General features: G+C 32.5%; 1 protein-coding gene across 1 annotated transcript; it reads left to right on the top strand.

Moving 5' to 3' along the window:
- Nucleotides 1-272: 272 nt before the first annotated feature.
- Nucleotides 273-14,496, top strand: LOC135092288 (uncharacterized). The gene is made up of 5 exons (XM_063990741.1): nucleotides 273-291; nucleotides 447-535; nucleotides 885-944; nucleotides 13,005-14,104; nucleotides 14,451-14,496. The coding sequence occupies exons 1-5, from the start codon at nucleotides 273-275 to the stop codon at nucleotides 14,494-14,496; spliced, it is 1,314 nt and encodes a 437-aa protein (XP_063846811.1).
- Nucleotides 14,497-15,602: the final 1,106 nt, after the last annotated feature.

The raw sequence follows: 15,602 nt of genomic DNA, 5'->3' as shown, positions 1-15,602 counted from the left end.
TGGGAGGCAAAACAACGCTTTAGAAAAAAGGTTTAAATTAATCCTTCAATGGATGATAATACTACTGACACGATATCTTGGAAGCTGTATCATTAGCATGATTATTTGTTTGAAGAAGTGAATCATTTCATTGTGTTTTTCTTGCGTTGCGCATTTGGAGCGTCATTTTGTTTCCCATCCTGCCCAGTCAGCTGGCTGACAGGACAGGAGGATATTACTGTATGCCGCTCAGAGGTGACTAGTTGTCGGGAGTGGTTGGGTGTTACCTGGTGATGGAGCCGTGGTACGAAGGTATGTATAGTGATAAGGATTTAAAAACTATTAGTGTTTAATTCATGGAAATAATGGTGATATTATACGTGAACATAGTGATTGTTGTCTCTGCCCCTTTCGGGTTTGCTTTGGTTTTGAAGCAGATTATTTATTGAATATACGGACAACTGCAGGCGCAGCGTGCAGTTACAGTAGCACATATGGTAACGAGAGGGTGCTCTGCTACAGGGGTTTCAAGGCTCGTGATGGTGAGGCGATTGAAGTGAGTTGATATAAATTTGTTGTATGTGTATCACGAGGTGCAATAGTGGGGGATGTGTGGGTTAAAAAATTGTTTAGCTCTAGCTTGATGTCCAGGTGAAAATTGTAAATTTGTTCCTTATGTGACGTTGTATTTATGTAATATATCTATATGATCTCACATGGAATTATCATGCACTTATGTTTGAGTTATATAACAGCAGTCTGCTATTTTTTGTGGGAGGTTGTGTTGAATAGTGTGATGGTATGGTTGTGTTGCACAGTGTGTTAATATTATGGTGTTTGTCACAGGATTTTTGTAGCATCGTTATGTTTATTACTTTTATATGATCAAGATCACTGTGTTGCAGGTTGAAACTTTTTCTACAGTAAACAACTGTTCCAACTTGGGGTCCATCCTTGATCCCCCAGTACACTTACCAAAACGATAAAACTGATGCAAAACACACTTTATGGAGAAAAAAAAAAAATACATTACCAAAAAGTATATTTAGTATTTTTGAGGTTTGTACGTACAAAAACGCCAAAATACATACTAAGTACCTTGAATGGGGAAAGGAGAAAACATTACAAGAAACACGTATTATGAGTGTTTCTCAGCTTCTTAGGAACCGAAACGCTAAAACGTGTGATTAGCACTCTATATGGAGAAAATAAAAATTACCAGGAACGTATGTTTTGAGATTGTTTCATATTTTTAAGTGATATAACGGAAAAATCCATGCAAAGCAAACTATATGGGGAAAAATCATATTCTTCCGTAGAAAAACGCCAAAATGCATGCAAAGCATCGATGTTAAGGATCAAAATGCTAAATAGCATGGAATGCAAACTATTCGAGGAAACAAAACAACGTTACCAAAAACGATCCTTTTTATTTATTTTTTGTTACTTCTATACAAAAACATTTAAAACTCATGGAAAACAATCTTTATAAAAAAAAAAATATATATATATATATATATATATATATATATATATATATATATATATATATATATATATATATATATATATATATATATATATATATATATATATATATATATATATATATATATATATATATATATATATTAACAAAAAAAAAAAAAAAAAAAGTATTTTGAGTGTTTTTTAGCTTCTTACATTCAAAAACACCAAAAATGGATACAAAGTAGCCTATAAAAAAGAAACGAGATAACGAGAGACGTGTATAATGAGTGTTTTTGAGTTTCTTAGGCACCAAAACGGTAAAAAAAAAAAAACGAATGAACAGTACTCTATATGGTGAAACAGAAAAAAAAAGTGCATTTTGACTGTTTCACACTGATAGGTACCAAAAAGCAAAAATGCATGTAAGGTATCCTATATGGGAAAAAAAAAGACATTTCCAGAATAGGATCTTTTGAGACTTTACGAGCGTATTAGGTACCAAAAAGCTAAGAAGTATGGAAATTAACCGATGCGAAAATATATGAAAAAAAAAATATATATATATATATATATATATATATATATATATATATATATATATATATATATATATATATATATATATATATATATATATATATATATATATATATATATATATATATATATATATATATATATATATATAAGTTAATAAATAAGCTAAACAGCAATCGAAAATCACTTGATGGAGAAACAAAATAACATAACCAAAAACAAGCATTTTGTGTTTTTGAGCTTCTTACAAAGACGCCAAAATGCATGGATAGTACATTGTATGGGGGAACGAAAGGATACTACGAGGAACGTGCATTATGAGTTTTTTGAGCTTCTTAGGTACCAAAACGTAAAGACGCATGAATTGCACTTTATATGAAAAAAAAAATAATATTACAAAAAAAAAAAAAAAACGTATTTTGAGTGTATTTCACATTGTTATATAGCAAAACAACAATTTTTTTTAAACACCTTATATTTGGAAATGAAACGTGATTTCCAGAAACGTTTTATGAGCGTGATATACACGATAAAAAAACAAAAACTATAAAAAGAATAGAATTACCCCTATATGAGAAAAAAAATTACCAAAAACGTCTATTTTCAGTGTTTTTGAGCTCTTTACCTACCATCTTACTGAAACACATGGAAAAAATAACTTTATGGAGAAATAGTATAACTTTACCAAAAGGAACGTGTACTTTGAGTGCTTTTTAGCCTTGCAGAAAACTCCAAAATTCATGCGAAGTACTTTATATGAGAAAATGAGAAGACATTACGAAGCAACGTGCATTATAAGGGTTTCTGATCTTCTAGGTAACGAGATGTTAGAATGGTTTAACATTACTCCATATCGAGAAAGAAAACAATATTGTCAAAAACATGTATTTCAAAAACGCCAAAATATACTCAAAACGTGCATTTTGCCGAAAAAGAGAAAAGAAACGAGAAAAAAAAAGAAAAAGCAACGAGAAAAGAAACGAGACTTACAGAAACGTGTGTTTTAGGAGCATTTGAGCGTTTAGGACCCAAACTCTAAAAACCATGGAAATCACCCTATATAGGAATAGAAAACAACATTAAAAAATCTTATCTATTGAGTGTTTTTGAACTCTTATCGTACCAAAACACTAAAATTAGTGCAAAACACCCTTTATACAGAAATAATAATATTATGAAAAAAACAAGAATTGTGAGTGTTTTGAGCTTGTTACATACAAAAATGAGAAAATGCATGCAGAATACTCTACGCGGAGAAACGAAAGGACATTACCAGAGACGTGTATTATGAGTTTTTTTTTTTCTTTTTAACTTATATACCAAATCGCTAATACACATGATTAGCAGTCTATATGGAGAAAGAGAACAACATTAGCAAAAACGTGTATTTTTTTGTATTTCACATTGTTAGGTACCTAAACGCGAAAATGCATGCAGAAAACTCCAGAAATATGTCTTCTGAGTGTTCAGCACTAAAACGCAAAAAAAAAAAAAAAATGCATGGAAAGCACCCTATATTGGAAAAAAAAGAAATATTAGCAAAAAAGTTTTATTTTTCAGTGTTTTGAGTTAGTTACGAACCAAAACACAAAACCGCATGCGAAACACTTTATGGAGAAAGACTAACATTACTAAAAAATAAGTATTTTCAGTATTTTCTGCTTGTTATGTAGAAAACGACAAAATGCTTGGAAAGTACCCAGAAAACATTATAAAAAAGAGTATTTTTGCTTTTTATGTAACTATACGTTTTTATACGTAATAAGCAAAAACGCTAAAATGAATGCAAAACACATTTTATGGAGAACCAGGAAACATTATAAAAAGTGTGTTTTGCTTGTTACGTATAAAAACGTATAGTTACGTAAAAAGCAAAAAACACTCTTTTTCATAATGTTTTCTGGTTCTCCATAGAAGGTGTTTTGCATTCGTTTAGCGTTTAGGTTCGTAAGCAGCTCAGAAACGCTGAGGAGACGTTTTTTGGTAATACATTTTTATTTATTTATTTTTTTTCCATATAAGTTCCTTTCCCTGCATTTTACCGTTTTCATATAAACACTAAAAATACACATTTCTGGAAATCTCGTTTCCCTTTCCTCATATAGGGTACGTTTTGGCATCTAACAATCTGAAATACAGTAAAAATGCACGATTTTGGTAATGATGTTCCGTTTCTCCATATGCCGGGGCTATTCATGCGTTTTCGAATTTTGGTACCTGAGAAGCCCATGATACACAATTTTAGTAATAATCTCATAATACATTATTTTCTTAGAATCTTTTTTTTCCTTATATAGGATACTTTGCATGCATGTTGCTATTTATCTGCGTAACAAGCTGAAAACACTTAAAATACTTTTTACGATGTGGAATACACTAAAAATGCACGTTTTTGGTAATGATTTTATGTTTCTCCATATAGTGGTCTATTCATGCGTTTTCGTGTTTTGATACCTAAGAAGCTCATAATACACAATTTTCGTAATGTTATTTTTTCCTTCTATAAGGTACATTACAAGCATGTTGCTACATTTAACGTAGCAAGCTGAAAACACTTGTTTTAAATACCAAAATACTTGTTTTTGCTAATGTTGTTCAATTTCTCCATAAAGAGTGTTTTTTATGCGTTTTAGCGTTTTGTACGTAAGAAGCTAAAAAAAAAAAAAAAAGTTTTTGTAAAGTTGTTTTATATTCCAATATAGTGTGATTTCCATGCTCCTCAGCGTTTTTGGTGTCTAACAACCTCAAAAACACTCAAAAAGGCATGTTTCGTTCCCCCATATAGGAGCTTTTTGCATTCATTTTAGCGTTGTTTGTACCTAACAAAGGGAAAAAACTCAAAGTACATGTTTTGGTGAAGATATATTCTTTTTCCTTGAAGTGTTTTTTTTTTTTTTTACATGTATTTCAGCGTTTTCGCACGTAAGTAGCTCAATAACATTGAAAGGAAACGCTCTTGTTAATATTATTTTGTTATCCCGTATAGGATGGCTTCCATTTTGTTTTTTTTTGTTTTATCATTTTGGTGCCTATTAACCTTATAAACACTTAAAAGACACATTTCTGGAAATTTCGTTTCCTTTCCCCATAAAAGATGTCTTGCATGTATTTTAGTGTTTTTGTACCTAGCAGAGAGAAATACGCTCAAAATACTCATTTTTGGTAATGAGGTTCTCATTCGCCATATCAAGTGCTATTCAGGAGTTTTTCCGTTTTGGTACTTAAGAAGCTCATAAACACTCATAAAACAGTATTCTCGTAATATCTTTTCGTTTTCCCATGTAGAATAGTTTGGATGCTTTTTGGCGTTTTTCTACGTAACAATCTCATAAACATTCAAAATATTTGGTTTTGGTAATGTTATCATATTTTTCCATAGATGATGTTTTGCATGCGTTTTAGCATGTAAAGAAAAAGACACGATTTTGTAATTTTGTGTTATATTCTTACATAAGAATTGATTCTTATGTTAGATTGATTTCAAAGCTTTTTAGTGTTTTGGGTCCTAAAACGCTCAAAAACACTAAAAAGACACGTTTCTAGTAATGTCGTTTTGTTTCTCCATATAAGAGGTTTGCAGGCATTTTGAAGTTTTGTACCTAACAAAGTGAAAACATTTAAAATTCACAATTTTTGGTAATGCTCTTTTTTTTTCTGTTTCTCCAAATAGAGTTATATTCATGCATTTTAGCATTTTGGTACCTGAGAAGCTCATAAACACACATAATACACGTTTCTTGCAATGCCTTTTCGTTTCCCTATATATGGTACTTTGTATTGATTTTGGCGCTTTTCTACGTAACAACTTCACAAACACACATAATACTAGTTTCTGGAAATATTATGTTTCTCCATAAAGGGTATTTACCATGCATTTTACCGTATTGGTATGTAAAGAGCTGAAAAAATAAAAAAAAATAAATAGAGACATTTTTGGTAATGTTTTGTTTTCCCATATAGGGTGCTTTCTATGGATTTTAGCGTTTTGGTGCCTAGCACGCTCAAAACAATCAAAAGATATGTTTCTGGAAATCTCGTTCCTTTCTCCATATAGGGAGCTTTGCATGCATTTTGGTGTTTTGGTACCGAACATTGTGAAATAACTCAAAATGAACGTTTTTTTGTAATGTTGTTCTGTTTGTCCATATAGAGTGCTATACATGTGTTTTCGCAATTTGTTTGTACCAAAGAAGCTCAAAAACAATCATAATAGACGTTTGTCGTAATTTCCTTTCGATTCCCCATATAGGGTACTTTCCATGCATTTTGGCGTTTTCATACGTAACAACCTCAAAAACACTCAAAATACTTGTTTTTGGTAATGTTATTATGTTCCTCCATAAAGGGTATTTTCCATACGATTTAGTGTTTTGCTTCGTAAGTATGTGTATATATATATATATATATATATATATATATATATATATATATATATATATATATATATATATATATATATATATATATATATATATATATATATATATATATATATATATATATATATATATATATATATATATATATATATATATATATATATATATATATATATATATATATATATATATATATATATATATATATATATATATATATATATATATATATATATATATATATATTTTTTTTTTTTTTATGTAGGAACGACACTGGCCAAGGGCAACAAAAAATTTATAAAAAAATTGCCCACTGAAATGCCAGTCCCATAAAAGGGTCAATGCAGTGGTCAAAAATTGGTGGATAAGTGTCTTGAAACCTCCCTCTAGAAGGAATTCAAGTCATAGGAAGGTGGAAATACAGAAGCAGGCAGGTAGTTCCAGAGTTTACCAGAGAAAGGGATGAATGACTGAGAATACTGGTTAACTCTTGCGTTAGAGAGGTGGACAGAATAGGGGTGAGAGAAAGACGATAGTATCGTGCAGCGTGGACGCGGAAGGAGGTGAGGCATGCAGTTAGCAAGATCAGAAGAGCAGTTAGCATGAAAATAGCGGTAGAAGACAGTTAGATATGCAACATTGCGGCGGTGAGAGAGAGGCTGAAGACAGTCAGTTAGAGGAGAGGAGTTGATGAGACGAAAAGCTTTTGATTCCACCCTGTCTAGAAGAGCAGTATGAGTGGAACCCCCCCGACATGTGAAGCATACTCCATACATGGACGGATAAGGCCCTTGTACAGAGTTAGCAGATGGGGGGGTGAGAAAAACTGGCGGAGACGTCTCAGAACACCTAACTTCATAGAAGCTGTTTTAGCTAGAGATGAGATGTGAAGTTTCCAGTTCAGATTACAAGTAAAGGACAGACCGAGGATGTTCAGTGTAGAAGAGGGGGGCAGTTGAGTGTCATTGAAGAAGAGGGGATAGTTGTCTGGAAGGTTGTGTCGAGTTGATAGATGGAGGAATTGAGTTTTTGAGGCATTGAACAATACCAAGTTTGCTCTGCCCCAATCAGAAATTTTAGAAAGATCAGAAGTCAGGCGTTCTGTGGCTTACCTGCGTGATATGTTTACCTCCTGAAGGGTTGGACGTCTATGAAAAGACGTGGAAAAGTGCAGGGTGGTATCATCAGCGTAGGAGTGGATAGGACAAGAAGTTTGGTTTAGAAGATCATTAATGAATAATAAGAAGAGAGTGGGTGACAGGACAGAACCCTGAGGAACACCACTGTTAATAGATTTAGGAGAAGAACAGTGACCGTCTACCACAGCAGCAATAGAACGGTCAGAAAGGATACTTGAGATGAAGTTACAGAGAGAAGGATAGAAACCGTAGGAGAGTAGTTTGGAAATCAAAGCTTTGTGCCAGACTCTATCAAAAGCTTTTGATATGTCCAAGGCAACAGCAAAAGTTTCACCAAAATCTCTAAAAGAGGATGACCAAGACTCAGTAAGGAAAGCCAGAAGATCACCAGTAGAGCGGCCTTGACGGAACCCATACTGGCGATCAGATAGAAGGTTGTGAAGTGATAGATGTTTAAGAATCTTCCTGTTGAGGATAGATTCAAAAACTTTAGATAGGGAGGAAATTAAAGCAATAGGACGGTAGTTTGAGGGATTAGAACGGTCACCCTTTTTAGGAGCAGGTTAAGTGTAGGCAAACTTCCAGCAAGAAGGAAAGATAGATGTTGACAGACAGAGCTGAAAGAGTTTGACTAGGCAAGGTGCAAGCACGGAGGCACAGTTTCGGAGAACAATAGGAGGGACCTCATCAGGTCCATAAGCCTTCCGAGGGTTTAGGCCAGCGAGGGCACGGAAAACATCATTGCGAAGAATTTTAATAGGTGGCATGAAGTAGTCAGAGGGTGGAGGAGAGGGAGGAACAAGCCCAGAGTCATCCAAGGAAGAGTTTTTAGCAAAAGTTTGAGCAAAACCTTTATATATATATATATATATATATATATATATATATATATATATATATATATATATATATATATATATATATATATATATATATATATATATATATATATATATATATATATATATATATATATATATATATATATATATATATATATATATATATATATATATATATATATATATATATATATATATATATATATATATATATATATATATATATATATATATATATATATATATATATATATATATATATATATATATATATATATATATATATATATATATTACCATATATGGAAATACAAAACTTTACCAAAAATTTTTCTTCAGTTTATATATACATATATATATATATATATATATATATATATATATATATATATATATATATATATATATATATATATATATATATATATATATATATATATATATATATATATATATATATATATATATATATATATATATATATATATATATATATATATATATATATATATATATATATATATATATATATATATATATATATATATATATATAAACTGAAGAAAAATTTTTGGTAAAGTTTTGTATTTCCATATATGGTGATTTCCATGTTTTTTTTTCCGTTTTAGTGCAAAAACACGCTGAAAAAAAAATAACTCTGGAAATCTCGTTTCCTTTTCCCATATATGGTCCTTAGCAAACATCTTAGTGTATGCTGAAAAATGTATGTGAAATACACTCAAAATATACGTTTTTAGTAATGCTTCGTCTCTTCATACAGAGTGCTATTCATGCGTTTTCGCGTTTTCTTACCTAAAGAAATATATAAACAACCATAAAAAATCGATTCTCGTAATGTCTTTCCGTTTCCCTATATAAAGTACTTTCCATTTTGGCGTGTTTCTATGTTACAAGTTCAAAAGCACTCAGAATACTTGTTTTTGGTAATGGTATTATGTTTGTCCATGAACGGTGTTTTGCATGAGTTTTAACGTTTTGGTACGTAATTAGCTTAAAAAACACTGAAATGAGGCTTTTTTGGTAATGTTATATTTTCCAATATAGTGTGTTTTCCATGATTTTTAGTTGTTTGGTGAATATTACGCTCATAAAATTTCAAAAGACACGTTTCTGTAAAGCTCTTTTCCTTTTCCCGTATAGGGTAATTTGCATGCATTATGGCATTTTGGTACATATCTGAAACGCACTCTTAATGAACGGTTTTGGTAATGTTGCTCTGATCCTTCTTATAGATTGCTATTCATGGGGTTTTGGCATTTTGTAACCTAAGAAGCTCAAAAAACTCTCATAATGCACGTTTCTCACAATTTCCTTTCGTTTCCTTATATACAGTACTTTACATGCATTTTTTTTTCGTTTTTCTACGTAACAATATCAAAAACACTCAAAATGATTTTTGCTAAAGTTATTCTTTTTCTCAATAAAGTGTGTTTTGCATGCATTTTACCGTTTTTGTACGTAAGAGGTTCAAAAACATATAAAAGATACCTTTTTCGTTGAGGTGAAAATAGGGGCGAGAGAAAGAAGAAAGTCTTGTGCAGTGAGTCCACAGGAGGGGAGACATACAATTAATAAGAGCAGTTAACACAAAAACAGCGATAGAAGCGTTTTGGTACCTAAGAAGCTCGAAAACGCTCATAATACACGTTTCTAGTAATATATTTTCGTTTCCCCATATTGGTTGCTCTCTATGCATTTTGGCGTTTTTCTATCTGTTTTTTTGGCACATAAAAAGTCTAAAACGGTCATAAACACCCAAAAGACACGTTTCTGGAAATGTCATTTTTTTTTCCGCATATAGGTTGCTTTCCATGCATTTTGGTGTTTTGGTAGCTAATAATGTGAAATACACTCAAAATACACGTTCATGTTGATACTTTTTTTTCTCCATATAAAGTGCTCTTCATGCGCTTTAACGTTATAGTATCTAAAAAGTTCAAAAACACTCATAAAAACTTCACTGGAAATGTCCTTTTGTTTCCTCATATAATTTATTTTGTTTTGCATGCGTTTTAGCGTTTCGGTAACTAAGATTCTCAAAAAAAAAAACAATTATAATAGACGTTGCTCGTAATATCCTTCCGTTTCCCTATATAGGGTACTTCCCATACATTTTGTCGTGTTCTACGTAATAAACTCAACTCAAAATACTGTTTTTTTCTGTTTACTGTTATTCTGTTTAGCCATAAAGGGTGTTTTCATGCGTTTTACTGTTTTGGTACGTAAGACGTTCAAAATTATTCAAAAGACACGTTTTTCGTAAAGTTCTTTTGCATTCCCTTATAAAGTAATTTCCATGCTTTTTAACGTTTTATTGGCTAAGACGCTAAAAAAAAAAAAAAAAAAAACACTGTCAAAAAACGTTGCCGGGGATCTTGTTTCCTTTCCACATTTAAGATGCTTTGTAATTATTTTATCATTTTGGTACCTAACAATGTGAAATGCACTAAAAATACATGTTTTTTTTTTTTTTCTCAACGTTGTATTGTTTCTCAATATAGAATGCTATTAATGCCGTTTAGCGTTTCCGAACCTAAGAAGCTCAAAAACACTCATGATACTGGTTTCTCGTAATGACTATTCGTTTCCCCATATAGTGTACTTTGCCATTTTGCCGTTTTTCTATGTGACAAGTTAAAAAACACACAAAACACTTGTTTTTTGGTAATGTTATTCTTTTCCACCACAAAGAGTACTTTGTGTGCTTTTTCTCGTTTTGGTACGCAAAACAAAATCGCTAAAAACAAGAGTTTTTTTGTTATGTTGTTTTGTATTCCTATATATGGTGATTTCCATTTTTTATATATATTTTTATTTATTTATTTATTTATTTATTTATTTATTTATTTATTTATCTATTTTGCGTCTATGTGCCAAACACGCTCATACTGAAAACACGTTTGTGGAAATGTCGTTTATTTTACCCATATATGTTTTTTTTTCTTTCATGCATTTTGGCGTTTTGGTACTTAATAATGTTAAATACATTCAAAATACACGTTCATGGTAATGTTATTTTCTCCATATAGAGTGCTGTTCATGCGTTTTTTTTAGCGTTTTGGTACCTAATAAGCTCAAAACACTTATAAACACGTTTCTCGTAATGTTTTTTTCGTTTCTTTTAGTGTACTTTGCCTGCATTTTTCCTTTTTCTACGTAACAGGTAAAAAAAAAAAACTGAAAAATACTTTCTTTTTTTTTGGTAATGTTTTACTATCAAAGGTGTTTTGCATGCCTTTTAGCGTTCTGGTAAGTAAGACGAAAACTATCAAAAGACACGTTTTTTTGTAATGTTTTGCACTCCAACATAGGTTGATTTCCATGCTTTTTAGCGTTTTGCTGTTTAGCACGCTAAAAAAAACACCCAAAAGACACGTTTCTGGTAATGTCGCTTCGTTTTCCCTATATAAAAGTTTTTGCATGCATTTTGCCGTTTTGTTACCTGACAATGTGAAAAACACTCAAAATACTCGTTTTTCGTAATGTTCTGTGTCTCTATATCAAGTAAATACCTCAAAACTGTAAAAAAGTCGTTTTTGGTAATGTTGTTTTGTTTTCCCATATATGGTGTTTCCATGCTTTTTCAGCATTTTGTTGCTTAATATGATTATAAACATTTTTTGAGCCTAATAATGTGAAATACACTAAAAATATTCGTTGTTGGTAATGTTATTCTTTTTCTTAATGCGTTTTATCGGTTTGGTGCCTAAGAAGGTCAAAAACACCCATTATACACGTCTCTCGTAATGTCCTTTTGTTTCCCCATATACTTTGCTTTTTCATGCAGTTTGGAGTTTTATTACGTAACAAGCTCAAAAACACTTAAAATAAATGTTTTTGTAATATTATTCTGTTTCTCCATAAGAGGTGTTTTAGCTTTTTGGTACGTAAGAATTTGGAAAGCACTCAAAAGACATGTTTCTGGACATTTAGTTTCCTTTCCACATCTATAGTGCTTCTCATGGATTTTGGCGTTTTCGTACCTAACAATCTGAAGTACACTGAAAATACTTCTACTTGTTAGTGTTATTCTGTTTTTCCATATAGATTTCTATTTAGGCGATTTAGTGTTTTGGTACCGTAGATGATAAAAAAAAAGTCGTAATACGCATTTCTTGTTTTATTTATCTATTTTTTTTTTTCGTTTTCCCATATCAGATGGTTTGTATGGATTTTTGCGTTTTGCTGTGTATTAAGCTCAAAAACTATTAAAATACTTGTTTTTGGTAGTGTTTTTTTTTTTTTTTTTTTTTTTTGTCTGGGTGTTTTACATGTTTTAAGCGTATCAATACGCAAGAAGCTGATAAAGACTTAAAAACAAGTTTCTGGTAATGTTTTTTATTCCCATATAGAGTGCTTTCCATTCTTTTTTTACCGTTTTTCTGCCTAACATGTACAAAAACACTCATAAGATAGGCATAATGTAATGTCGTTTCGTTTCCCAGGGGGCTTTGCATTGATTTTGGGGTTTTGGTACCTAACAATGTAAAATATATGAAAAATATCATGTTTTTCCATATAGAGTGGTATTAACGCATTTTCGCGTTTTGGTATCTAAAAAGATTAAAAACACTTATGATAAACGTTTTTCATATCCTAGTCTATTGTCTACGGCTAAACTGTTCATGTTATTTAAGAGAGGTAACAGACGGGAACCTCGTAATTACCGTGGTGTGACTATTATTAATTGTCTCGCTAAACTCTTTGATATGGTACTGTTTGCGCGACTGGAGAGATGGTTCAAACCATACAGGGAGCAGGCTGGAGCACAGCAAGGTCGTGGCTGCATTGAGCATATCGTAACATTAAGATTATTAACTGATATGGCTAAAAGGAAGAAAAGGAAACTTTTTGTAATGTTTGTGGACTTTACTCAGGCTTACGATCTGGTACCTAGAAGTATGTTATTTGCAGTTCTGAAACGTTTGGGTTGTGGTAGTGTTATGCTGGCGGCACTTGTTGCTATGTACGCGGTAACGAACAGTGTCATCGGTTCAGTGATAGTAGCAGCCACGGTCGGGGTGCGTCAGGGTAGCTCAACATCTTGTCTGCTCTTTGTCCTGTACGTTAATGACCTGATTAAGATTATCAAAGAAAATAGTAATCCTGATGGTTTCTTGTCTTGGCTACATATTTTAGTCCTAATGGATGATACGGTGCTCCTTGCAACAACCAAAGATAATTTAATCAATAAAGTAACATTGCTAAAACAGTACTGCGATAGCTATGGCATGAAGATCAATGCAACAAAAACAAAATTCTTTGTTATATGTGGTACAGAACACGACAGAGAGGCAGTAAGAGTAGATGACCTGGTGGTGGAGTCGTGCGCACAGTACACCTATCTTGGCTCACCATTTACAGCTGACGGTTCCGTGTCAGCGGCAGTCGCGGCTCACATGCAGGCAAAGATGGCACACTTTAACAAATTTGTTTTATTCTTAAAGAAGAATTGTGACTGGCCCTTTATCGTAAAGAAGAGAATATTTGATGCTGCTCTCATGTCAGCCGTGCTGTATGGGTGTGAGTCGTGGCTGAACGCTGACTTAAAACCAGCCACAAAAATCTACAACTGGGCATTAAAACAGCTACTTGGAGTTAGGAAGACCACCTGCAATGATATGTGTTACATTGAATCTGGATATCCACCTTTAAAAGATCTTGTACGAAGTAGACAAAGAAAGTTCTTCACTAAAGTGTGGCGAGAAAGATCTGTAATGAATGACGATCCCCTAATGTTGGTAATAAATAAAGTACTGGACACTAGATATACTACGAGAACATATGTACACGGATTGATTTTTAATAATTTAGATGATATCATATTAACAACAGAATCACTAAGGAACGATATTTTGAGATCCGAATCATCTAGGAGAATGACTTACCGAGAAATCAATCCGGGTTTATTTGTTCACGAGGTTTACCGTGTAAGGGATAGTATACCAGAAAGAGAGAGGATATCATTTACACAGTTTAGGTTGTCAGCTCACTCTTTAGCGGTGGAGACTGGCAGATGGAATAGGAGGGGACGTGGTCGTCTACCTATAGAGGAGAGATTGTGTCCATGTGGCTGTATACAGACGGAAACACATGTGGTACAAGATTGTCCTAGTACACAACATGTGAGAGATAGTCATGATTTTGTAACTATTCAAGATATTTTTTCTGAGCAATATTCTAATATGGATCAGTGTAAAATTGTTCACCTAATTCTGTCTTCATATAACTAAGTAGAAAAAAATAACGGCTATATAGTCAGAATATAATTCTAACATTTTAACATTTTTATACAATCTAGCTTATTAGTTCATTTTTATCACTTGTGTCAGTAAAAAGTAAAATCTGTACTTAGAAATAATCTAAAAGAGTACTTCTGTTTGTTTAACTAGGATGTCAGTACATTGAACGACATTATTTACTCATGTTATTGAAGCTGACGCGAATATAGTATTAAATAATGTAGTAATTATCAGCAACCATTGCCCTGTAAGTAGTTTTAACACACCGGGAGAGACTCCATCTGGACCGCATGCCTTGTCTGGCTTAATATTGTCTATTTGCTTCTGAACTTCCTCTTGACTTATCTGGTCATCTAGAATTGGAATATTTACTGGTAAATGATTTCCGTCATCTAAATTATCTGCCACAGTAGGATTCAATACTTCCTCATAAAATTCTTTAAATTCCTGATCAGAAGGACGACCATCTTCCTTACAATCACCCTGATATTTACCCTTCCAATCTATCGCCCTCCATACTCGAGAATCATCACGGTCCTGTAGGAGTCTGTCCCAGCGGTCAGTGTATGTCCTGTCATGTACATCGTTACCTTCACCTGCCGCCGTCTTGCCACGGCTCCTACTGTAACATTCGTACAACACTTCAGACACCTTTTCTGCAAACTCATCTACAGTGACATCATTACCATCCACATGCACATTAGAAATTAAATTAGAGAACATATCATGATTAATCTGATTGAATTTTATAGGTTTACTCGTCATCTTAGCACGCTCCGCAGTCCCCAGTAGTGATGCATGACCGCCTAAATGGTAGGCACGCCGTAACACATGGTCAAGATTGACTTTATTCAAGCATAATTGGACCGCTATCGGAGCGTGATCTGATGGCAAGTGTTCTGTCTGGTGAACCTGAAACAAATCAATATTCCTGACTAACTTCTCTGACGCTATACAAACATCCAACTCGGAAATCCATGTGCTATCTTTCTT

Source organism: Scylla paramamosain, chromosome 39, assembly GCF_035594125.1.
Source record: "Scylla paramamosain isolate STU-SP2022 chromosome 39, ASM3559412v1, whole genome shotgun sequence".
NCBI lineage: Eukaryota > Metazoa > Arthropoda > Malacostraca > Decapoda > Portunidae > Scylla > Scylla paramamosain.
The sequence above is the reverse complement of the archived record's forward strand: the minus strand, read 5'-3'. Positions and strand labels throughout refer to the sequence as shown.

Coding starts and splice junctions, on each gene's coding strand:
- LOC135092288 (XM_063990741.1), top strand. Junction 536..884: donor GTGATGGTGAGGCGATTGAA/GTGAGTTGATAT, acceptor ACTGTGTTGCAG/GTTGAAACTTTTTCTACAGT. Junction 14,105..14,450: donor ATGAATGACGATCCCCTAAT/GTTGGTAATAAA, acceptor GGCTGTATACAG/ACGGAAACACATGTGGTACA.